The 26930-nt window shown below is 41.1% G+C and overlaps 1 protein-coding gene across 1 annotated transcript in view; it reads left to right on the top strand.

The window, feature by feature from the left end:
* Positions 1–26930, top strand: part of LOC122558118 (low choriolytic enzyme-like) — a 112440-nt gene that overhangs the window by 14834 nt on the left and 70676 nt on the right. The window contains exons 3-5 of the mRNA XM_043706435.1: positions 5084–5239; positions 16220–16337; positions 22003–22181. Coding sequence (XP_043562370.1) covers positions 5084–5239; positions 16220–16337; positions 22003–22181 — 453 coding nt within the window. The remainder of the gene's footprint in view (positions 1–5083; positions 5240–16219; positions 16338–22002; positions 22182–26930) is intronic.

Consider the following 26930-nt stretch of genomic DNA (forward strand, 5'->3'; position numbering starts at 1 on the left):
GTTCAAGCTAACAAAACTGAAGCAGTTACAGTTAATCCTGTGTCCCTGAGTATTATGGAAGGTAATACTTTGTAACCTCCTGGAGGAATCTGGTGCAGCCAGAGAAGCTGGGTTCCAAAACTTATGAAGAAATAGTCGGAATCCTACAGAATCATTTTTCATGAATACCATTGGTACTTGCTGAAAGGTTCAGATTTCACAAACACAATCAGCATGATTGAGAATATACTTCCAGGTTTGTAATAGTTTTAAAGGAGTTAGCAGAACACTGTGAATTCAGAGACAACTAAAATGATGCTATCATTGGTGTTTATTTTAAGATGCAAAGAAATCCAGAAGTGTTTACTGATGAAAAGGAAGCTTACAGAGGCTGAAAGAAACAATGGAAATATCAGTCTCGATGGAATTAGCAGCCCAGGAAGTTCAATATCTAGGTTCGAGCATCAGAGCTAACAAAAATGACAGCTGAGAGACAAGCACCAGCACAGACTCAAAACCGCTATTGGTGTGAAGAAACAGGTCACTCAGCAGCAAACTGCTGGTATAAAGAAGCTTTATACAGAAACATTGGGAAAGGAGGGCACCTTGAACCGGCATGGTTGAGGAAGAAACATGAACAACTTATGGAAAAAGTACAGATACCACAAAGTAGTGAAGAAAACTACATAGTACAGAAAGGGCATGAGAAAGGTCCAAGCTTTCAATCAGAAGAGGAGCTGTTATTCAACAAATTAGCCATTACTGGCAACACCAAATAATACTGGGTCACTCCCTCACTGAGTGGCAAACTGATAAGAATAGAGGTAGACACTGGACCAACGGTTTCATTGATACCTGAAAGTGTATCATAGGCATTTTTAAGGGGTTGTTTCAATGTGAATTTCAGTTATACAATCAGACCAAAGATTTGTTCTTACACAGTGTGAAAGGATACTTTCTAATTTTATCAGGAAGGACATGGTTAGAGAAAATCAAAATCAACAAAACTGAAGTTAAAAATCACACAACACCAGGTTATAGCCCAACAGGTTTAATTGGAAGCACTAGCTTTCGGAGCACCACTCCTTTATCAGGTGGCCCAACCACCCTATGAAAGAGTGGCGCTCTGAAAGCTAGTGCTTCCAATTAAACCTATTGGACTATAACCTGGTGTTGTGTGATTTTTAACTTTGTGCACCCCAGTCCAACACCAGCATCTCCAACTCGTGAACAAAACTGAAATAATTGTCAGATTCTGAGTCTAATCTACTATAGGTTCTAAAGAAACATGTCATTGTTTTCAGTTGGGATCTGGGAAGCATTGAAGAGATCTTTGTCAAATTGAAAATCAAGGATGAGAATGAAGAGATATGCTACAACTAATTGGAGATTAGCTTTTTAGTAAAATTGATGTTCGTTAAACCAATCTTTAGATGAAGATGATCCTAAGTCATGATTGTAACACATATAGGGCTATTTAAATATAAGAAACTTCCATTTGGAAACTAAATCAGACATTTCTGGAGAAATTCGGGTCTGGCAGCATCTCTAGTAGCATCTTCAAACTAGGAAGGAGCACTCTACTAATGGCAAGACAAGTTAAGAAATGCACAAGAAATAATTAATTACTTATCAAAAGTGATGGATATGGTACGCCGTGGCAAGATCACAGGAACAACTGCAGAACTGAAGTCATATGAAACACTGAAGCTAGAGCTATATGTACAAGCAGGATATCGCCTGCGGTGAGGGAGGATCATTATTCCACTATAATTAAGGGTATGTGTATTAAACCATCTACACAAAGGTCACTTTGGTATTGCTGAATGAAGGAGATAGCCAGAAGCTACTTTTTGTGGTCAGGACTCGACCCTGAAGTTAAAGGGAAGGTGGGAATATGTGCAGCTTCTGCAAGAGTTCATAATCTACCTCTGTTAGCTCAATTACACTGAAAACATCAAAGGTTAATGCCAACCTGAAAAGTAAACAGAATGCCTGGTATGGTTGATAGCCACACAGAAATTGATACCATCTGAAGTGTCCCACCTATTGACGGTTGTGCATATGATTGTAAATATTGTCAATGTTTCATTGCAGAAACCATTGATGTAAAGGGGGAAAGATTTTATACATTTGTGTAAATATGGTGGACTGTCATTTTCAGAGTCCGATCATGTGATGTCATGCTAATATTGACCATTTTGCACAGGAAATAGCTTAGTCTAACCTTGCTACCTGCAGAGTGGACACCTCTTTAACAAAGCTCCTGCTGTTCCTCCTTGAAATATAACAATCACCACTTGTAAGTTACCCTCCAAACCATTCAGCATCCTGCCTTGGCAGTATGTCATCATTTCTTCAGTGTCATGAGGTCCAATTCCTGGAATTTTCTCTCTGATAATATTGTGGGTCTACCTGCAGTGCATGGGTGACAGCATTTCAGGAAGGCAGCTCACCATCAAGGGCAACTAAGGACAAGCAATAAATGCTGCCAGCCAGCAATGCTCACATCCCACCGTGCATAATGGAAAAAACCTGAATCAAAAAATTATTAGAAGACCAAAGAAGGTAATCTAGATACACAATTGGCTTGATGGTAGGAAGCAGAGGGTAATAGTAGAAGGATGCTTTTTGGATTGAAAGCCTGTGACGATTGGAGTGTCTTAGGGGTTTTCGCTGGGCCAATTGCTGTTTGTTATCTATATCAATGATTTGGATGAAAATGTACGAGGCATGATTAGTAAGTTTGCTTGACACTAAAATAGGCAATATTGTGGACAGTGAGGAAAGTTGTCAGAAATTGCAGCAGGACCTTTGATCAGCTGGGGAAGTGGACCGAGAAATTGCAAATGGAGTTTAATATAGATAAGAGTGAGGTCTTGCATTTTGGAAAGTCAAATCAAGGCAGGAGTTTCATGGTGAATGGTGGAGCCTTAAGGAGTGTAGTGGAACAGAGAGACCTTGGAGTTTGGGTGTACGATTCTCTGAAAGTGAAATCACAGGTAGACAGAGCAGTGAAGAAGGCTGTTGGCACACTGGCCTTCAGCATTCAGGACATTGAGTCGGGAAGTTATGTTGCGGTTGTACAGGATGTTGGTGAGGCTGCAGTTGGAGTATTGTGTTCAGTTTTGGTTGTCTTGCTTTAGGAAGCATGTTATTAAACTGGAAAGAATGCAGAAGAAATTTACAAGGATGTTGCCAGAACTCAAGGCTTTGAGTTATAGTGAGAGGTTGAACAAGCCAGGACTTTTTTCTTTTGAGCATAGGAGACAGAGAGGGGTTTTACAGAAGTGTATAAGATCATGAGAAGCATGGATAGGGTGAACGCACTCTGTCTTTTTCCTAAGGTTGAGGAATCAAGGACTAGAGGGCATCAGTTTAAGGTTAGACGGGAAAGAATAAAAGGGAACCTGAGGGGCAACTTTTTTACACAGAGGGTGGTACGCATATGGAATGAACTGCCAACAGAAGTGGTTGAGCCGGTACATTAACAACATTTAAAAGACATTTGCATAAATACGTGGATAGGAAAGGTTTAGAAGGCTGTGGGCCAAGTGCGGGGAAATGGGGTTAGCATGGGGTTAATATTAGCATATTTTGGTCATCATGGACAATTTTTGGGTCTGTCTCTGTGCTATAAGACTCTAACTCTGTCAAGCCTGCAATGACGCTCTAATTGACTAATTAACCTCGTGCCGTTCTCCTGCCTTTTCTTCGTAACCCTTCACATTGTTCCTTTTCAGATAGCAGTTTATTCTCTTTTGAATGTTTTAATTTAACCTGATTCTCAAGCAGTGCGTTCTAGGCTTTAACCACTTGCTGCATGAAGAAATGTTTTCTTCAGATTGCCTGAAATTATTTTGCCCATTACTTTAAATCTGTGCCTTCTCGCACTTGATGTTCTCACGAATGGGAACAATTTCTCCTGTCAGCCTTCCAAGAGGAGCAGTGCCAACTTCACAAATCTGTCTTCCTGACAGTCATTTCTCATCCCTGGAAACATTCTTGTGAATCTTTCCTGTACAGTCCCTGATCACTTTGCTTATTTCCTAAAGTGTAGCACCCAGAAATGGGTATAAGCATCCAGCTGAAGCCAGTCTTAGTTCTTACTCAACATTGTTTCTTGCTCTTCTGCTCTCTCTTCCTATTAATAAAACCTATGCATCCAGGTCCCTCTGACCTAACACTTTTTTTTTAATTGTACCCTTTCTTGTATATTATCTTTCCATGTTTTTCCTACCAAACTGAACCACTTCACGTATTCAGAATGAACTCCAGCAGGTACTTGTTCACTCATTCCACTGACTTGTCTGTGCCCTTTTAAAGGTCTGCACTCTGATCCCCATTTTTCACAATCCTTCCAAATTTTGTATGAACTGAAAACTTTGAAATTGGCTTCCAGACACGAAGGTTTTTGTAATTGGTATATATCAAGGTTCTCGACACTGACCCTTGTTGAATTCCACTATTAACTTTTCTCCAACCCAATGAATATTCACTAACCACTTGTCTCTGTTTGCTGCCAGTCGACCAATTTTGTATCTATACTGCTGCTGTCCCTTTATTGATTGCGCTATAACTTTGTTCTCAAGTCTGTTGTGAAGCACATGGTCAAATGCCTTTTCAAAAAAGTTTTGGAAGTCAAGAAGATGCATGGGCTAACTTAGATATTTGAGCTAAATAGCTTCATTATGCAGGCTGGTTCATTTAGATATGCAGGCTAGTTAACTCATATGGCCTGAATATTGAGCTTATAATCTCCAAAAGACCAGTTCATTCCTTACACTGGTTAACTGTGTTCCCTGCAATTACTTTTGTACAACAGCAGATATATGGAGTTTGGTCATATTAGCTAAGACCTCTTGAATAGTAGTACAGGCTAAATAGTTTACTTGTGTTCTATATGGTGTTCCTGTGTGCTTAAGAATAGAAAATTAAATCTTACTTTGCATTCTCTGGGAAGTCATTATTTAGGACAACAACTTCCATTCAAATTATAGACACATAAATGGATACACACCTACAACTTATACAAAATTGTCAATTTTTCCTCTGGTTATAGAATCTGTATTTTACTTGATGCATGAACTTTTTTCTTTTGTAGAAAATACTAGTGCCTGGAAGCATATTATGGGTGGAGATGTTAAAGTTGACATATACAGAAGTGCCAAAAAATGTCCACATGGTTTATCAAGTTGCTTATGGCCCCATTCTAGTGATGGAAATGTTTATGTACCATATGTTTTGATGTCAAATTTTGGTAAGTTAATTGTCCTTTTAAAACTATTTACTTTCATGATTTGGAAGTGCCGGTGTTGGACTGGGGTGTACAAAGTTAAAAATCACACAACACTAGGTTATAGCCCAACAGGTTTATTTGGAAGCACTAGCTTTCGGAGCGCTGCTCCTTCGTTTGTGTGTGTGAGTGAGTTAGTGTGTGTGTAGTGTAGTGAGGTCAACTGTAGTGTGACATGAATCCAAGGTTCCAGTTGAGGCCATCCCCATCGGTACCCATACACGCACACGCACACTCTCTCACAGACAGACAGACACACTCCTACAGACCCAGACACTCACGCAAAACCTCTCTCATACACAAGCTCTCTCTCATACGCTCACGCATACACTCCCACACTCACACACACACCCTCTCACAGACATATACCCCTTTACACTTCTCGCGCACACTTAGATATAAGTTTGTGGGGTGAATTTGTACTTGCAGAATTACATTTTATTTTGCTCAAAAACTGCATGAGTCCATGTAAGATTCTGTAAATCCCTATTTTATAAATAGAATCAGTCTGAACACTGGGGCACAGACAGCCTCGCACAGGGCATCTCACACCTTCAATGCATTATCTGGGCCAACATGGCACCTATTGTTAAAGTTCACTTGAGAATGTAACTTTAAGAATGTTCTGGAATTTACATATGAAAGAAATGAAACCAACATGCCCATTTTAAAACACGAGAGATTTAACAAACAATCCAGGTCTCTTTCAATGTATAATCTCAGTTACATCACACTGTAAACTTTTGCTTTAATTCTGTGTTTTACAATCTTATTCTCCGCAACCACCCGATGAAGGAGCAGTGCTCCAAAAGCTAGTCCTTCCAAATAAACCTGTTGAACTATAACCTGGTGTTGTGTGATTTTTACCTTTGATTTCATGGCTTACTAACTAAATATTAAAAGATAAAATAGAAAGTTTTCAAAAAATTATATACTTCAGTTGAAGAATTATATAACTTTTACAATATATATTAGTCAAAGAGGACAGACATGCATGGTATGTATTTGCAATATTGCAGGTGAGTGGATGGCCTAGTTAAACATTATATAAACTTTGTGTCTAAAGTAACATGCACAGCTAAAACATAATACTACCTCACCTTATTTTCCATACAGCTGGTCAAAATAAAAATGGAGATTGTCAATGTAAAATTGTTATCTTTCATTGATGCGGTCTGTCTACCCATGACTTTCTATCAGTGGAGTGGCAAAGTTTAAGTCAAGGAAATCTAATAGGAACAGCAGGGAGGGTCTGATTAATGAAGACTTTTATAGACACAAACTGGAAGAATTAGGTTGGGAGCAACTGTTTGAAGGTAAATCTACATTTAAAATGTGGGAGTCTTTTAAAGGCCAGTTGATCAAAATTCAGGACAAGTATGTTCCTGTGAGGATGAAATTTTGAAAGGTAGTCAAGAAAAATAAGGAAGCATATCTATGGTTTAGGAAACAGAAATTAAACAAGGCCCTCGATGCGTATAAAAGAAGCAGAAAAGACCTTAAACAAGAAATTAAGGCTAGAAAAGGCCATGAAATATCTTTGGCTAGGAGGATTAAGGAGAATCCCAAGGCATTTTAAATGTCTATTAGGAGCAAAAGAGTAACTAAGGAAAGGGTGGATCTATTCAAGGACAGGAGGGAATTTATGCCTGGAGCCAGAGGAAGTGGATGAGGTCTTTAACAGGTACTTCATATTGATATGCACCAAGTGGAAGGACATGGATAATGTTAAAATTAAGAAGGAGTATATTGATATTCTGGGGAATGTCAATCTTAAGGAGTAAAAAGTATTGGGTGTTTTGAGAAGCAGTAAGGTAGACAAGTACCCAGGTTCTGACGGGCGGCAAGGGAGGAGATTTCTGGGGCCTTGATCAAGATCTTTGTATCCTCTTCAGTCACAGGTGAGGTCCCAGAAGATTGGAGAACAGCCAATGTTGTTCCTTTGTTTAAGAAGGACAGTAGGGATAATCCAGGAAATTATAGGCCAGTAAGTCTTATAAATTATTGGAGAAAATTTTAGGAACTGGATTGCATGATTTTGGAGAAGAATGGACTTATTCGGGATAGTCAGTAGGGCTTTCTGTGGTGGGCTGGGGGTCTTGTCTCACAAACTTGAAGTGATGAATATGACTGAAGGTAGGACAGTAGGTGTTGTCCACATGGACTTTACTAAAACATTTGACACCGTCCCTTATGGTAGGCTGGCCCAGAATATTAAATCGCAAGGCATCCATGGTGAATTAGCAAGTTGGTTGTAAAACTGGCTTGGTCTTAGAACACAGAGTGTAGTTATGAAGGAAAGTGTTTTTTCTGTCTGGAGGTCTGTGACCAGTAGTGTTCAGTGCTTGGACTTGTGTTGTTTGTAGTATATAGCAATGATTTGGATGACAATCTAGGTGGCCTGATTAGTAAATTTGCAGGTGACATGAAAATTGATGGATCAGTGGATATTGAGGAAGGTAATCAAAGGTTACAGCAGGATATAAATCAATTGGAATGTTGGGTGGAGAAATGGCAAATGGAGTGTAATCCGGTCAGATATGAAGTGATGGATTTTGGGGGGTCAAATGCATGAGGAAGGTATACGTTAAATGGCAGGACCCCTAGGAGTGTTGATATACAGAGAGTGTAAGTCTGTAGTTCCCTGAAAGTGGCATCATAAGTGGACAAGAAGACATAGGCAGTAAGTCATGTTACAGCTTGAGTGTCAGAGGCTGAGGGAGTGACCTGATGGAAGTATTTAAAATTATGAGAGACATGGATAGGTGTACAGTCAAAACCTTTTTCTCAGGATGAAAATATCAAATACTCCGGGCACAGGTTTAAGACGAGAGGTGAAAAGATGTGCGAGGTAAGTTTTTTTTACACAGAGGGTGATAAATACCTGGAATGTACTGGCAGAGGAGATAGTAGAAGCAGATACAACAGCAATGTTCAAGAAGCATTTGAGCAAGCACATGAACGTGCAGGGGATAGAGGATATGTATATACAGGCAGATAGGATTAGTATTGAATGGCATCATGGTTGGCACAGACATGGTGAGCTGAAGGGCCTATTCCTGTGTTTCATTGTTTAATGTTCTATGTCATTGAGTCAGTTTTCCCAGTAAAACCTAACAAGAAAAGTGAAGGACGTCCCTTCACACAGATGACTTTAAACTTTTAGAGATAATGAGCTAGACAAAGAATTGTTTTCTGTAGCTTGCTTTCCCTGGAACAGGTTTCTTAGTCATAGAGTCATAGAAATTTACAGCATGGAAACAGACCCTTCGGTCCATTTTGTCCATGCTGACCAGATATCCCAACCTAATCTAGTCCCATTTGTCAACACTTGGTCCGTATCCCTCTAAAACCTTCCTATTCATATACCCATCCAGATGCCTTTTAAATGTTGCAATTGTACTAGCCTCCACCACTTGTTCTGGCAGCTTATTCCATATAAGTACCATCCTCTGCATGAAAAAGTTGCCCCTTTGGTCCCTTTTATATCTTTTCCCCCTCACCCTAAACCTATGCCTTCTAGTTCTGGATTCCCCCACCCCTTGCTTAAAGCCCGAGGGCTAGAGCATGAGGGGTGACCAGGAACCTGTCCCTTTCTTAACATTTGCCAGAATGAATTAGAAAGATTTGTAGGTTGGCAGTCAACCTGCTTGGCCACATTATGAACACCATTTCTATGGCCATCAAGTCTTAGGTAGGTTTTGAGCCTGGAGTGTCTAGCTCAGAGACAGAGATGCTAACTACTGCATTTGAGCTCCCAGTCGTCAAAAGGTTTCCTTAGTGAGTTTGGAGGTGCGGCATCTCTTCATGAAAACTTAGAAAAAAAGATTATGCTTCTATTGACTTCACCATCCCAGAAATAGCCAGAACCTCCCCAGCACAGTAGTATTTAACTTAATACCTGTTCATACTCTCAAGGTCAAAAAACCTCACTTGTTTGCTTTATCTTACCCAAGGCCTCTTATGGAGAGGAGAAAGTGAGGTCTGCAGACGCTGGAGATCAAAGTTGAAACTTTATTGCTGGAACAGCACAGCAGGTCAGGCAGCATCTAGGGAACAGAAGATTCGACGTTTCGGGCACATGCCCTTCTTCAGGAATGAGAGAGTCTTATGGAGAGTCCAGGGCAGGGCAGCTTCACAACCAGAGGTTAAAATCCATTCTCAAAAAATCCAGCAGCAGGTGAAGCTTCACTGTCCAACTCCACTTCTTTCAAGGACCACCCTTCAGAGTTCCATGAAATCCTAGGTTCCCATTTCACAATGATGCCAAACGGAGAAAACTCTGCACGGTACTAAACTTCAGCAGCGGCACTGAAATCCTATCAAATTCCACAAACCTCTTACCCAGTGTTGCCTAAGACCTGAATTGCTCCAAAGTGCAAACAAATACTTTAGGACACCAAAATAGGAGGATTAGTAATTTGTAGATGGGAAAGGATATTACAAAGGGACATAGATGGATTTTGAGTGGATAAACTGTCACAGATGAAGCACAGAGTAGAAAAAGCAAGTGTGAGATCACATGTTTCATATCTAAAAGAAAACTGTGGCTTGTCCCATTCACCATGATCTAGTCTGCCAAGCTACTGAGCCATGAGGATTTGTAGTCATTGGTGGGTTCCCTCAAGTGCAAAGAGGCATTGAAGTACACTCACGGTGCTCAGAGGTCCATACCATCACCAAACAAGATTTCTGACGAGCAAGGAATTTCACATTTTTAATTTCAGTTTCATTTGTGACCACAGGAAGCCGTTCCTATAGGCATGCAGCCACTATCTAGGGAGCTGTCACAGTGCTTACATTGTACACCTAGATTCTGCAAATGTTTGCCCCTCTCCCTGCATCATTGCCAGGGCTGACTATGGGAGACCATGGCTAATGACTCCAATGTGAAACTTTCAGACTGACGGCAAACAGCCACTACAGTGCAGCACAAACAGCCACTAGAGCCATGATTGATGAGATGGCTGGGCATCTGAAAGTGTGCCTCCATTGCCATCAGCCATTCAGGAGGAGCATTTCTTTGTTAGTACTTGTACTCAATGTACTGGAGCTCCAGAATAGCCTTTTGTTTGCCTTGCCCTGTATAACCTAACTTAACAACAGCTTGAGAACTTGGAATGTGGGCCAGCCATTTGGCTTCCTGGATGAGAAATAAGGGATGTCTGACAAAGGTGCAGAAGGAGCAAACTCTGATGCTAAGGATGCTGAGAAAGCTAAGGAAATGGTGCAATTTGACAGATGAAGCCCAAGAGAACCTGATAGTAGTTAGGTTTGAGAACAAATATTTTGCATGAACATTTGTGGACATTTCAGAAATGATAGGCAATTACTGCCCTCAAGGAAGGGCTTGTTTTATAACAGTGAAACATTATAACTCTCTATTTGTCATACATTGTACATTATAATGCACCTTTTGCAGTAGAATGTTCCTTTTCGTTTTGCTGACCAGGTCATATTTTGGAGTTCTGTGGGCTTACATGGTAGGCATGTATGGATAATGCAAAGCTTAGTTTACAAATGCCACTCATTTATAAAACAAATGTTATGCTGATTGAATCCTGAGGGACAATAATGTAGCTTACATTCTCATTTCTCAAAGGATAAGACATTCCAGCTGATAACTGTGAAGAGAACCTCAGAACTATTTGCAATACTCTGGATGATGTGCATATGAGTATGTAGGGTAATCATGGCCACTCATGGTAGTCTACAATGAAATGGGAATACAGTATTGTGTTGGTAATGCCACGAGACTAGTAATCTGGAGATATGAGATAAAAGCCCTGAGGTCTTGGTTATTAATGTTTAAATTCAGTGAATAAATCCTGAGCATTAGTTTACCTCCAATTGGAGACCTTGAAAGTACAATTGATTGTTGTAAAAGCTCAGCTGGCTGACTACTGTTTAGAGAGGGAAATCTGCCCTATTAACCAGTCTGACCGACATGTACTTCCAGATACAAGTAAGAAAGTTTGATTCTTCTCCCCTCTGAAATAGGCTAGCAAAGCATTGGTTTGAGAGCAATTGGTGTTCGGCAACAAATGTCAGCAAAACCAACTTCCCACAAAAGAATTAACAGAAGTTGGAAAACTTTATAGAGTAAATGAAACCAAAGGAATGCAGATAAGGTTTTCTGTTATTGTTGACTATAGTGATGTATAGACGATTTATAACTATACATCCAAGATAACTTCAATATTCTTTAACCTCCCCTTAGTAGTGGAAACCTACTGACTCCTTTGCTGCCTTGCTTCAGATGACTTTGGCAGGTTTCTTCTGGTAGCCTAGGGCCTAGAGGACCCTGGCTTACTGTTTGGACTACTGCACCAATGCAGGTAAAATTTATTCAACTAAGCTGATGATAGCATGTGGGTGAGAGTCAAAACGTGTAGTGCTGGAAAAGCACAGCAGGTCAGGTAGCATCCTGAGGAGCAGGAGAATCGACATTCCGGGCATAAGCCCTTCATGAGGAATAAAATGGGTCCCTGACATATATGAAGTGGTGCAGTAGGCCACCCTGAGTACCCTGAATTCCTTGGTTGTCCATCTATTCATTCCTTCTCTGTGTTGATGGTCATGGGCACCTCCTTCACCTTTTGAGGGATGGCACACTTAGAGATAAAGGCCAGGGTTCCCTGGCCCTGTCTCACCAAGCCAGTGAATAAATGTGTCCAGTACTCAATGAAGTGAAAATGAGAGTAAATATCCAGCAGATATTGACAGTCTCCTTGGAGTCTTGCTGGAGCCATGACATCAGGCAAAACTTGGTCAGACTTCTGTATCCTGTGGTTTAGTCTATGAGAGGTGTTTGGCACATCTCCCGTACATTCCCCTGCTTGCCTCTCCATTTCTGTCAGCTCATTAATGGCTGAGTACAGAGATTCATCAGCTGTATTGAACTCAACAGGGGCATGTTCTCCAGCAGTTCTACAAGTGTTAGAGACCTCAGTTATTTCTTTCATCATTATTATGGGTCATGTCACCGCAGTGCTCACCAGTAGGTGACCCTGAGCCGACTCTAAACACATTACCCATTGCGATGAATGTTTCTGCATTGGTGGAGGAGGAGGTGGATTTCCTTGATGGTGCATTCTCTGGAGCTAACTGGACAACTACCCAGTTGCCTGCATGGGTGCAGCTCCAACAACACCCAAGAAGCTTGACACTATCCAGGGCAAAGCAGCTACATGATTGGCACCATACCCATAAGCATCCATTCCTTCCACAATTAACTGACACTGAGGAGCAGCAGTGTGTACCGGTTACAAGATACACTGCAGAAATTCACCAAGGTACCTTATATGGCACCTTCCAAACCTATGAGCACTTCTAGAAGGACATGGGCAGCAGATACATGAAAACATCACCACCTGTAAACTCCCCTTCAACCCACTCACCATCCTTACTTGGAAATATATTAGTGTTCCTTCAGTATAACTGGATAAAAGTCCTAGAGCTCCCTTGTTAACAGTATCATGAGTTTACCAATAACACATAGACTGCAGCAGTTTAGAACGCAGCTCACCACCACTACCTCAGTGGGCAATAAATGATAAGCTAGCCAATGATGTTCAAATCCCTTTAATGATTTTTTAAAAAAATGACTCCAAATATAATTGCCACAGGTTTTCATGAGAACAGTCTAGTCTGTACTGTGACTTTACGGAAAATAGCACTGCCGTAATTCACTTACAAATGTGTGCCAATGTTTGAGCCCCACTGCTCCTGGATCTTTACAAAACTTAAAGATTTGATCAATTTAATCACTTTCCCCAATTTTCCAGTCTGATTAACTCAAATTAACAGAAAACACTGACCAGGTTTCAGTATATAAAAGGAAATTACTATTTATATCACAAATAGATCAGTTCTAAACACCATGATTGTGGTTGTTGGAGCTCAGTTATCTCAGCTCCAGGATATTTCTGCAGAAGTTCCTCAGAGTAGTCTCCTAGGCCCAACCATATTTAGCTGCTTCATCAATGACCTTCCCTCCATCATAAGGTCAGAAGTGGAGATGTTTACTGATCATTGCGCAATGTTCACCATTTGTGACTCCTCAGATACTGAAGCAGTCCATGTTCAAATGCAACAAGATCTGGACAATATCCACGCTTGGAGTGACAAGTGGCAAGTAACAGTCACACCATATGTCAGGAAATTATAATTTCCAATAAGAGACAATCCAATCACTGTCCCTTGACATTAAATGATGTTACCATCACTGATATTCCCACTATCAGCATCTTGGGGATTACCATTGACCAGAAACTCAACTGGACTCACTATAAAAACACAGTGGCTACAAGACCTGCTAGGAAAGCTGTGAGTAACTCACCACCTGAGTGTGATGGAATATTTCCCATTTGCCTGAATCAGTGCAGCTGCAACAATGTCCATGAAGCTTGACTCCATCCAGGACAAAGTAGTCTGCTTGATTGACACCACACCCACAAGCATCCACTTCCTCCACCACCAATACTTAACAGCAGCAGAGTGTATAATCTACACGATGCACTGCAGAAATTCACCAATGATCGTTAGATAGCATCTTCCAAACCCATGACCACTTCCAGCTAGAAGGACAAGGGCAGCAGATACTGTACATGGGAACACCACCTGCAATTTCCCCTCCAAGCCATTCACCATTTTGACTTGGAAAATATCTCTGTTCTTTCACTGTCGCTGGATCAAAACCCTGAAATTCTCTCCCTAAAGGTATTGTGGGTCACCCAACAGCATATTCAAGAAGGCAGTTCACCACTAGGGACAGGCGTTAAATGCTGGCCAGCCAGCAACATCCACATTCCATCTGTGAAATAAAAAAGAAAAAAAATGAACCCATAACTCTACAAATATCTACACTTTAACTATTCTCACCCCATAAATACATATGCAGACAGCCATAGAATAAAAACCAAAAATGGTGTAAATGGAGAAAAAAATTCCTCAGGGAATGCAGTCCAGTACCATCAGTGTCAGTGCAGTGTCCTCCTTCTTCCAAGTCCTTTTCATATCTGATCTTTCAATTCTTTGCTAAAGACACAGGCACATTCAATTTTTTTCATTCATTCGTGGGTTTAGGATGTCACTGACTAGACTGGCATTTATTGCCTATCCTTAATTGTCCGGAGGGCAATTAAGAGTCAACCACATTGCTGAACCTGAGCCACATATACGCCAGGTAAGGATGGCAGTTTCCTTCGGACATTAGTGAACCTTACTGATGAATCTCCGTCTCTGGGTGCAGCTCATATTAAATAGTGGGAGAAAGTAGATAGCTATCTATCAGTTCTTGGGTCCTTCTCTGCAGTGAGAGGGCAAGAGAGAGAGATGCTATCTTCTTACAGTCTGGAGGCTTTCAGGCCATCTGTCCCTCTGCCTAGAAGCCAATCAGAGAATTGTTGTCATGCAGATGATTCCCGGCCTATACATCTGGGCCTGATTGAAAAACCAAGCATCGATCTGTTTCTGGATAAAACCTGTCCTGTTCACACACTTAAGAGTGCCGTTGACTGTTTAACATCATCCCCAAAGCAAATATAAACATAACCCACAATGAATTTCAGTGACTTCTCTTTGAAATTGCAACAACTCCTTTTATAGTTCTTCGTTTAAAACAATTATTTTCCTATTTTGATCCACAATTAAAAATAAATTAAAACATATGATCTTTACATTGCAAGGTGAATATCTCCAGTCAGTGCTCTTGGCAGAAATCACATGAGTGCAGCAAATCAGGAGGACCATTGGTACATTTTGTCCCAAACAGAAATTTCAGTGCAGGTGGCCAAATTAAAACTGAGAACCCAGAAAAAGGATACTCTTTAGAACATTTGATAAAAGTAAGGAGACACTTCCTTCAAACCAAACTCTTGCACCAGCTGTAGAAACTAAGGAATAAGATTATATAGAATAATACACCATCAATGGTACTCATTCAGCCCCTTGAGACTGTGCTGGCTCTTTGAAAGAGTTTTCCATTTAGTTCCACTCCCTTTCGTTTTCCCTGTAACCCTGCAAGCCTACTTCCTCTTTCAGTATTTACTCAAATCCATTTTGAAATTTGCAGAATTTCAAAATCTGGAAATAATGGAACTGATCTGAATTTGTCTTATATACCTGAAAATGGAGCTTCAATTCCATAATCAGAATGATATGCAATTAACTGGTTTTCCCCCTATAGTTTCAAGAAGCATTTTGCAGATCATAACATCTCACTGTGTTAAGGATATAGTGGGAGCTTCGATAATTACCTTATTCTATAGTTACTAAAGCTCCTGCCATTGAAAATACTAGAACTCTCTATTACTCCAGCAAAACTCCATAGAAGTTTGAATACTATTATATTTCCCTTATCTTTATATTCAGGAAACAATCCTGGGTTCTCAAGACCCCCCAAACAATTGAGCTTTCTCATCCTTGGTAACATTCTAGTATATGTCCATTGTACCTTGTCAAAGACTTTACTATTCTTCCTAAGGTCTGACACCAGAATTGAACACCATACTCCAGCCAGGACCGAACCAGTGATTTATTACATTAAATACTTTTAACATAACTACTTTGCTTTTGTGTTCTGCCTCTTTTATGACACATACATCTATAAATCATTTATGTCACTGGCTAGGCTGGCATTTATTGCCTATCCTAAACTGTCCGGAGAGCAGCTAGGAGTCGACCACATTGCTGAATCTGAGCCACATATAGGCCAGACTAGGTAAGGTACTTCAGCAAGGAAACAAACTTAAAATAAATAAAGGAGTGTTGTATACCTGCAAATGTAATGTAGACTTTGGTCTGAAAAATCCTATGAATATCTATCTTTGTTTCAATATACAAACAACACAAACAGCAATGAAGTATGAACAAAATGGTTTCAAATTTTAATTGTGATCATTGGAAAAATAATTATTGCAAACTGTTTGACATCTTTTGTAGATCAAAACGAGCAATTATTGTTGCGTATTGCCTTGGATGAGTTTGGATTTTTGACATGTGTCAAGTTTAAACACAGAGTATTTGAGAGTGACTACATTCAAATTGTTTCGGAGTCAGGGTAAGTGACAAAGATACTTGTATAAAGGGTTTAATTGACTCCCTGCCAAGCCGTCACCTCTTTTGGGTATTCCTTTCTATTTCTCTGGGAATGCTGGTGATGAACTTTGTTCCATCCCATCATTTCTACATCTGCTGAGCATGGGTTCTGGGTTTTGCTGTTTACCTGGTGAATGATCAAACTATTCAAAATTATTTTTATCATGTTTTCAGCAACCATAATTTTAATCAAGACAATTATTTCACAAAAGATTGTATTAATATGATCTCCAGTGTTGTCTTCAACATATTTTAATAACTTGGTTAAAATTTTAATGAAAGATCTAAGCCTGCCTTAAAAGTTTTGGTGAGAAATAAAAAAATTTGCAGGTGCTGGCTCCAAAGTAGATAGGCAGGGGACTGGAAGAACACAGCTAGCCAGGCAGGAGAAGTTGACGTTTCGGGTGTAACACTTTTTCAGGATTGGGGATGGGTGCAGGCGGAGCTGCAGACAAAGGGGATGGCAGGGGTAGGGTGGTGAAGCAAGGATAAGGGTCAAGAGTGTGGTGCTTGAAAAGCACAGCAGGTCAAGCAGCATCCGAGGAGCAGGAAAATCGACGTTTCGGGCAAAAGTGCAGTCAGGTCGAAAGTATGACTTGGTTGGTCAATGGGAGGAATGAATCCAGTTAGTTGCAGGGAGGAGTGGAAGGGAGCGGGAGGGAGGGAGGGTGGACGGATGCTGGGAAGGGAATTGGGGGATGGGAAGCGAGTTTATTTGAAATTGGAGAACCCAATGTTGAGTGGGCTGTAGGCTGTCCAGGCGGAAGATGAGGTGTTGTTCCTTCAATTTGCGGTGTGGTTCGTTTTGGCGATGGAGGAGGCCAAGGATGGTCATGTTATAAAAGGAATGAGAAAGGGAATTGAAATGGGTGGGACTGGAAGGTCAGGTTGCCCCCTGCAAGCTCAGCTGCAATACCCCTGCAAGCCCGGCTGCAATGTTTGGCAAACTGTTCCCTAAGCTTATGTTCGGTCTCCCCGATACAGAGAAGACCACATCAGGAGCACCTGATACAGTAAACTAGGTTGGAAGATAGGCAGGTGAACCTCTGACTCACCTGTAAGGACTGTTTGGGGCCCGATGCTGTCTTCGATGTAACAGAGAAAGAGTTGGGACGCAGTGCCTGTATAGGTAATAAAAAGCGACTGTTCAATACAGCCAACAAAGAGGCAGACATAGCGTGGGCCCTTGCGGGTGCCCATGACCACCCCCTTGATTTGGAGAAATGAGAGGAGTTAAAGGAAAAGTTGTTGAGGGTGAGGACCAGTTCGGTGAGGTGAAGGATGGTATTGGTGGTGGAGTTTGAATGGGTCTATTGGAGGGGAAGAAGTGGAGGGCCTGGAGGTCATCCTATGGACATGTGTATGGACTGCAGCATTCACTTGCTCCACAACAACCCCAGTTCACCATCAAACTGGCTGACAAAGACAGGGCGGTGGTAGTCTGGAGAACGGACTTATATGTCGCCGAAGCTGAACGCGAAATCTCCAACAGCATGTCCTACCTCCCCCTTGCCCACAACTCCACCGTGACATATCAGGCCAAAATCACTTGCACTGTCAGTGCCTCTGGTGATCTCACCTCTACTGACTCCAAACTTGTAGTACCCAGCCCCACACTGTCCAGTTCTACCTGCTCCCCAAGATTCACAAGCCTAACTACCCTGGCCAACCCATCATCTTGGTATGCTCCTGGCCCACCAAGCTCATCTCGTCCTATCTCCACCACATCGTCTCCCCCGTGCTTCAGGCACTTCACACCTAATCTGCAACACTACCCATGCCCTCTATCTCTTCAGCAACTTCCGCTTCCCTGGACCCCAGTGCTTTACCTTCATTAAGGATGTGCAGTCCTTATATACATGCATATCCCATAAGGATTGGCTTCATGCGCTCCATTTCTTCCTTTCCATCAGACCCATCCAGTCCCCCACCACCAATACCCTCCTCCGCCTCCTGGTCTTCACCCTCAACAACTTTTCCTTTAACTCCTCTCATTTCCTCCAAATCAAGAGGGTAGCCATGGGCACCCAGATGGGCCCAAGCTATGGCTGCCTCTTTGTTGGCTACATCAAACAGTCCCTCTTCAGTACCTACTGCCCCAACTCTCTGCTGTTACATCAATGACTGCATTGGTGCAGCATCCTGCATCCAGGCTGAACTGGAGCAGTTCATCCACTTGGCCCACAACTTCCACCCCACCCTCAAATTCACTTGGTCCAACTCGGACACTTCCCTCCCCTTTCTTGATGTCACCATTTCTGGTGACAATCTCCAGATGGATGTTCACTACAAACCCACAGACTCCCATAACTACCTGGGCTACCCCATCTCCCACGCAGCATCCTGCAAAAACTTCATCCCATTCTCCCAATTCTTCCGCCTCCGCTGTATCTGCTCGGAGGAGACATTTCACACATGAGCATCCCAGATGTCCACCTATTTCAAATAACATGCTTTTCCTCCCTCTGTCATCCAGACAGCCCTCTGCCGCATCACCTCCATTTCCCCCTTGTCCTCATTTACCACCCCATCAGCATCTGCATCCAAAGCATCATTCTTAAACACTTCCGCCAACTCCAACTAGACCCCACCACGAAGAACATCTTCCCCTCCCCACCCCTCTCTGCCTTCCGCAAAGACTGTGTCTTCGACAGTCCTTGATTTGCGTCACTCTCCCCACTGAACCCCAGGTACCTTCCCCTGCAACCAGAAAAAATGCAAAACCTGGTGGCACACCACCGCCCTCATCTCCATCCAGGGCTCCAGCCAGTCCTTCCAGGTGAGACAGAGGTTCACCTGCCTCTCCTCCAACCTAGATTACTGCAACAGGTGCTCCTGATGTGGTCTTCTCTATGTCGGGCAGAACGAGCGTAAACATAGGGAACAGTTTGCCGAGCATCGCAGTCTGGCCCGCACAGGGTGACTGGACCTAAATGTCCTTCAGGTCATGTACACATCAGCCCCTTTAAATTTCCCCAAGTATACCGCTGTGGAAAAGAATTTAAAGAAGCCGTGCACTTAAAAAGTTCACTCCAAAGTTACATTGATCAGCATGCATTTATATGGCATGCTTCCTTATTCTGTGAGGACTAAAGAGTTTCTTTACCTTATTCAAAAACACAATGAGTAAACTGGAAAATAAATTATCAATATTTTATTTCAGCAACAAGTTACATTGCACCTTTAATGTTGAAAACAAAATTCCAAGGTGCTCAGATCTTTTTATTTACAATGTCCAATTTCAATTAGGAACCGATCATAGATTAGGCAATGCTAGGCCAGCAGTGATTTAATCATTGATGTTTAGTGAACAACCTGACAGATTGTTAAAACACGAGTATAGTGATATTTTTGAGTCTCAGCTCATTTTATTAAGCAATTTAAATTTAGCTGGATTTAAATTATTAAACTCTCCTCAATCACAGCAAGTCATTTCCTCTATTTCAACTGAAAGAATTTTCACATTTAAGATTTGGAAACTGTATAAATTATTAACCTTAGAGATAATTGTTTACTTGAGGAAGTTAATGCCAGTTAAAATCCATTTAAAATGGTAAATTTCAAAGTATTCTAACTGCTTTTGGAACATATCAAAAAGTACAATTTGATGACAGAAAAAGGGGTACATGACAAAACAAAAGAAGCTTCACACAGAAGCTTCCAGGAACGGGACTGAAAAGTAGAAATCAATTTTTCTGTGCCTACCCTCCCAAAAAGATTTCTCCCCTACTCTTTTTATCTTCTCTGACATACTGTTAATATTATTTTCATCCAAACTGCAGTCGCTTGAGATATTTTTCTGTGTTAAAAACCATAAATAAATGCAATTTGTCGTTCTTCTCATTACTCAGCATATCTCAGCTACTCACAATACTAGCCTACTTTGTTCCCATTGCTTGAAGATCCCTCCCCAGATCTGCTGAACCAGAGATAACATTACTTTTTCCCTCTCAATGTACATCATGATTATCAAGCCTCATCTCAGAGTAATATACTTTATATTTTTTATATTTATATTCTTTATAAATCCCAAAACCATAATCCCAGTGCTCTTTAATCTGAAAATTACTCCTAGTCCTGCCACTCCTGAAATTTTCTTTGTGAATCTCAGGTTCATATCTCAAGTGAATCCAAATATCGTGACGTTCCCAAAATTACCACTGCAGCATTCGTGAATCTCCAAAACACCCTCACTTTATTTTTGTGGGGATTAGATTTTGTCAATATTCTGCTTTGGAGTATGGTGGGAGCTTGTGGAACCGCTGCATTGATCTTTCATATAAGAGGTTGCAAATTCAATGGTTATTTGGAACCGCATGATGTCCAAGTTCCTATGCTTCCTACCTGACCAGTCATGGCTAGCTCTTCCAGCTCCTCTACCAATATCTGCCGCTCATTTCCATTCAGTGCTAGGGTTTTACTTCGACCTCTCTTGGAAGATTGCACAACACCCAGTAGATCAGGATTTGTGTAGCATGATGAAACAATTGATGGACCAGTATTTTCTTGTCTGCCTATTTTGTATACAAGTATATAAATTTCCATCCCTCCTATGACAAGTGACAATAACATTGAAGTTCTCCCCCACAGAAGACATTAAGCATCACGTATCCTTAGCCTTTTTTCAGAGGAATCCATGAAACCTCACAGCATTCATCAAGTGTTCAGAAAGGATTGACAAGGATATTGCCTGGGTTGAGGGTCTAAGCTGTACGACAGGCTGAATAGGCTGGGACTGTTTTTCCCTTGAGCATCGGAAGCTGAGGGGTCACCTTATTGAGGTTTATAAAATCATGAGGGGCATGGGTAGGGTAAATAGACAAGGTCTTTTCCCTGGGTTGGGGGAGTCCACAACTAGAGGGCTTAGATTTAGGGTGAGAGGGGAAAGATTTAAAAGGGGCCTAAGGGGCAACTTTTTCACACAGAGGGTGGTACATGTATGGAATGAGCTGCCAGAGGATGTGGTGAAGGCTGGTACAATTATAACATTTAAAAGGCATATGAATGGGTACATGAATAGGAAGGGTTCAGTGTGATATAGGCCAAGTGCTGGGAAATGGGACCAGATTAATTTAGGATATTAGATCGGCATGGATGGGTTGGACCAAAGGTTCTGTTTCCGTGCCAAACATCTCTATGACTCTAAGTGTTGGTGCTGAGGAGTCCAAAAAACAAGTTCACCCAACTATATGTCATCTCAGCCCACCAATGGTAAATCCAGCTGGGGGCAGTGCACTTCAGGGATGATGATGATAATGGAGGAATATGAGATTTATTACTTTTTTAAAAATCTAATACTAACTTGGAGCTCAGAACACAATAGTAGATACTGAAAAATTGAAAATTATTTGATTCACAAGTATTCACTTCACCAACATTGAAAAATCAACATTTATAAAAGAAATTCCTCAGCTTATTATGCATAGTGACAGTATAAATGCGCTTGTGATGGATTTCCCACTAGAAATACTGAAACAATAGAAATATTCAGATATGTTAGAATTGTACTGCATATGGGAACAAGAGACAATTGTTATCACCAATCAGTATCTTAGATTATTTTATTGAATTTCACGTCTCATATTTTGAAAAGTAGAAACATTTATGTGTTGATTTTTATCTTGTAGTTGTACATCAACTTTAGGACCAGTAGGAGGACCACAAACAATATCACTACAGAAACCCGGCTGTGTGAAATTTTCAACAATACAACATCACTTGATGCATACAATTGGTTTTTATCATGAACATACCAGAAGTGATCGTGATAAATATATAGATATCAAACATGCAAATATTCTTAGTGGTAAGAAAATTCAAAACATTCTATGTAAACCATGTCTTGTACATTTGGTATTGCATTTTACAGTTGAAATTTAAATATTAGGGACAGCAAACAAATGGCTCTTACATGTGCAAGAAAGCACACCGAGATTAGAATTGTATTGACCCTATAGAAGAATCCAAAGTGTAGGAGAATATGATGAGAATTAAAGTTGCATCGGTCATGATTTTTATGGAGACCTTTTAAACCAAAAGAATCGTAAGGAAAGAATGATTCCAACAAAAAAGAACAAGATTTTACTTGGTATAACTTTTACTTTAACAATAGAATCAAAATCAAGATCAATTAAACATGAATTAACAGACATGCCTTGGTCAATGTATATTGCACATTATGCATTAAATGTTAGAAAAGAAAATAGATATCAGGGCCATGCATTCAGCGTATTTGGCACCAATTTCAGCCACAACATCCTTCAGAGCTCTGAACTCGCTTACGTAGAATTCCAGCTCATTTTCTTCAAAGAGTTAGCCAACAAAAACAGCATTCAGGATGAAGATCAGCCATGATCTACTTGATTAGTGGAGCAGGTTTGAGTGGTCATATAGCCTGTACTTGCTCCTGTTTCCTGAGTTCCTGATTCGCAACTGACAGCAGCTCCCAATCATTCCAAGTTCCATGGTACAGTCTTTGAACAAAAGGAGACGATTTTCATCATCTCCTCACCTTCACTTACAAGTCTTGATGATGTGGATAAACCTGTATTAGCTTTGTCCACGCCTTCAATGACAATTTTGTGCATTGTATGGTCGAATCTGGCTAATTCATTTCCTTAAGTCACAGAGAAAGGTATAGCAACTCTGAATTTGCCAACTTCTAGCTCCTGGATTCAGCCCTGCTTTTCTTCACTAAAGTAGTGCACTACTGGGCAATCTAAAGTTTGAGCTTTCCTTTCACTTAAGATCTGATTCAAAAACAAATCATTTGGAACCAGATTCATGCATTAAACAGAACATCAAACATCTTGCATACACCTCTCTCACCCCTTTTGGCCTAGAGCGTGGGACACTGCCACTGTGCTACAAGACCCTTTTAAAGCAACTGCACCAAATGTGGAGAACAATCCCATGATTCTGAAATTGAAAGTCTCGTCTTATCAACTGATCTAACGAGACATTGATTGATGTGTGTAACTCTTCTAAGCAACTGTAAACAAATTAAACCAAATTATCAACCTTTAAAGAAACACTGTAATGAAAGAAAATCTCATCCCATCCAAGGGGCAGCAATGGCCTAATGCTATTGGCACTAGATTGTTAATCCAGGGACCCAGGTAATGTTTGCAGGTTTAAAATCCACCACAGCAGATGTGGAATTTGGAATCAGTAGAAATCTGAAAGTAAGAGCCTAAGGAAGAAACCACTGTCAATTGTCATAAAATCCCACCTGGATCACTAATGAGGAAGAAATCTGCTGATCTTACCTGTATGGCCTGCATGTAACTCCAGACTCACAGCAATGTAAATGACTCTTAACAATTAGGGATAGACAATAATGCTAGCCAAGCTCACATGTGAGCAGCCCTCTCAGAAAGTAAAAAAGGAGTTGCAGTTTATCCACAAGTGTACATGTGGAATATCTACTCTTCAAGGCTGCAAAATACACAAGGAAACTGCGAGTCACCTTAATATGTTATTGCGTGGGACTGCTGTGTGCAACACCCCTCCATGTTTTATCACTGATGCAAAGGGGAGTACTTTTACATAGGGAACTTCCCACTGGAACCCTGCAGTTTTGGAATGTGAGAACTAAGAGCCAGGGTTCAATGAATACTCTTTAAATCAGTTAAATCAAATAAATCAATTTGAGTCCAAAACTATGGGGCACTGTTTGAAATGTAGATGTTACCCTTTTAGGAGAGAGAAAGGAGATTTTCTTTTCTCTCAGAAGATTGTGTCACTTTTGAACTTCTGCCTCAGAGAGTGGTGGAGATGGGAGTCCTGAATTATTTTTAAAGCAGAGGTTAAATTCTTGGTAGATGAAAGATTATCAGGGGTAGGTGGGAATATTCAATTTAAAACACATTGATAAATGAATTTTCATTCTATTGTAATCTCTGATAGCATATGTGAAACCAAATTTCTCCCATTGGTGAGAAATTTACACTACATCAATTGCAAAAAGCCTGAAAATGCAGAACAGCTTTGCAGTGGTACAATGACTTCACTTCCTATTCATTTGTCTTATAGAGTCATAGAGATTTATAGCACGGAAACAGACTCTTTGGTCCAACTCATCCATGTTGACCAGATATCTCAACCTAATTTAGTCCCATTTGCCAGCACTTGGCCTATATCCCACTAAACGCTTCCTATTCATACACCCTTCCAGATGCCTTTTAAATGCTGCAATTGTACCAGCCTCCACCACTTTCTATGGCAGCTCATTCCATACACACACCACCCTCTGCTTGAAAATATTTCCCCTTAGGTCCCTTTTATATCTTGCCCCTCTCACCCTAAATCTATGCCCTCTACTTATGGACTCTCCCACCCCACGGAAAAGACTTTGTCTATTTATCCTATCCGAGTCTTCATGATTTTATAAATCTCTAATTAGGTCACCCCTCAGCCTCTGATGCTCCAGGGAAAACAGCTCCAGCCTATTCAGCCTCTCCCTATAGCTCAAATCCTCCAACCCGAGCAACATCCTTATAAATCTTTTCTGAACCCTTCCACATTTCACAGCATTCGTCCGATAGGAAGGAGACCAGAATTGCATGCAATATTCCAAAAGTGGCCTGACCAATGTCCTGTACAGCCGCAACATGACCTCCAAACTCCTGTACTCAATGCTCTGGCCAATAAGGGAAATCATACCAAATGCTACCTTCATTATCCTGTCTACTTGCGACTCTACTTGCAAGAAATTATGAACCTGCACTCTAAGGTCTCTTTGTTCAGCAAAACTCTCTAGGACCTTACCATTAAGCATATAAGTCCTGCTCTGATTTGCTTTTCCAAAATGCAGCACCTCGCATTTATCTAAATTAATCACCATCTGCCAATCCTCAGTCCATTGGCCTGTTTGTTCAAGATTCCATTGTACTATTAGGTAACCTTTGCTGTCCACCACCTCCAATTTTGGTGTCATCTGCAAATTTACTAGTATACCTCCTATGTTCACATCATTTATGTAAATAATGAAAAGTAGAGGACCCAGCACCAATCCTTGTGGCACTCCATTGGTCACAGACCTCTTGTCTGAAAAGCAACCCACCACCACCACTCTCTGTCTTCTACCTTTGAGCTAGTTCTGTATCCAAATGGCTAGTTCTCCCTGTATTCCATGAGATCTAACCTTGCTAATCAATCTCCCATGGGCAACTTGTCGAATGCCTTACTAAAATCCATATGGATCACATCCACTACTCTGCTCTCATGTATTCTCTTTGTTACTTCTTCAAAACACTCAATGAAGTTCGTGAGACATGATTTCCCATGCACAAAGACATTCTTACTATCCCTAATCAGTCCTTGCCTTTCCAAATACATGTACATCCTGTCCCTCAGGGTTCCCTCCAACAACTTGCCCACCACCAATGTCAGGCTCACCGGTCTATACTTCCCTGGCTTTTCCTGACCACACTTCTTAAATAGTGGCACCACGTTAGCCAACCTCCAGTCTTCCGGCACCTCACCTGTGACTATCGATGATACATATATCTCAGCAAGAGGCCCAGCAAACACTTCCCTAACTTCCCACAGAGTTTTAGGGAGCACCTGAATCAGGTCCTGGGGATTTATCCACTTTTATGCATTTCAAGACATCCAGCATCTCCTCCTCTGTAATATGGACATTTTTAAAGACATCACCATCTATTTCCCTACATTCTATATCTTCCATGTCCTTTGCCACGTAAACAATGATACAAAATACCCGTTTAGTATCTCCCCATCTCCTGCGGATCCACACATAGGTTGCCTTGCTGATCTTTGAGGGGCCCTATTCTCTCCCTAGTTACCCTTTTGTCCTTAATAAAAAAAAACCCTTTGGATTCTCCTTAACCCTGTTAGGATGTACATGTATTTGGAAAGGCAAGGACTGATTAGGGATAGTCAACATGGCTTGGTGCATGGGAAATCATGTCTCACAAACTTGATAGAGTTTTTTGAAGAAGTAACAAAGAGGATTGATGAGGGCAGAGCAGTAGATGTGATCTATATGGACTTCAGTAAGGCGTTCTACAAGGTTCCTCATGGGAGACTGATTAGCAAGGTTAGATCTCATGGTATACAGAGAGAACTAGCCATTTTGATACAGAACTGGCTCATAGAAGACAGAGGGTGGTGGTGGAGGGTTGTTTTTCAGACTGGAGGCCTGTGACCAGTGGATTGCCACAAGGATTGGTGCTGAGTCTTCTGCTTTTTATCATTTACATAAATGATTTGGATGCGAGCATAAGAGGTATAGTTAGTAAGTGCAGATGACACCAAAATTGGAGGTGTAGTGGACAGCGAAGAGGGTTACCTCAGATTACAACAGGATCTGGACCAGATGGGCCAATGGGCTGAGAAGTGGCAGATGGAGTTTAATTCAGATAAATGCGAGGTGCTGCATTTTGGGAAAGCAAATCTTAGCAGGACTTAACCACTTAATGGTAAGGTCCTAGGAAGTGTTGCTGAACAAAGAGACCTTGGAGTGCAGGTTCATAGCTCCTTGAAAGTGGAGTCGCAGGGAGATAGGATAGTGAAGAAGGCGTTTGGAATG

The sequence above is a fragment of the Chiloscyllium plagiosum genome, chromosome 16 (genome assembly GCF_004010195.1).
Source record: "Chiloscyllium plagiosum isolate BGI_BamShark_2017 chromosome 16, ASM401019v2, whole genome shotgun sequence".
NCBI lineage: Eukaryota > Metazoa > Chordata > Chondrichthyes > Orectolobiformes > Hemiscylliidae > Chiloscyllium > Chiloscyllium plagiosum.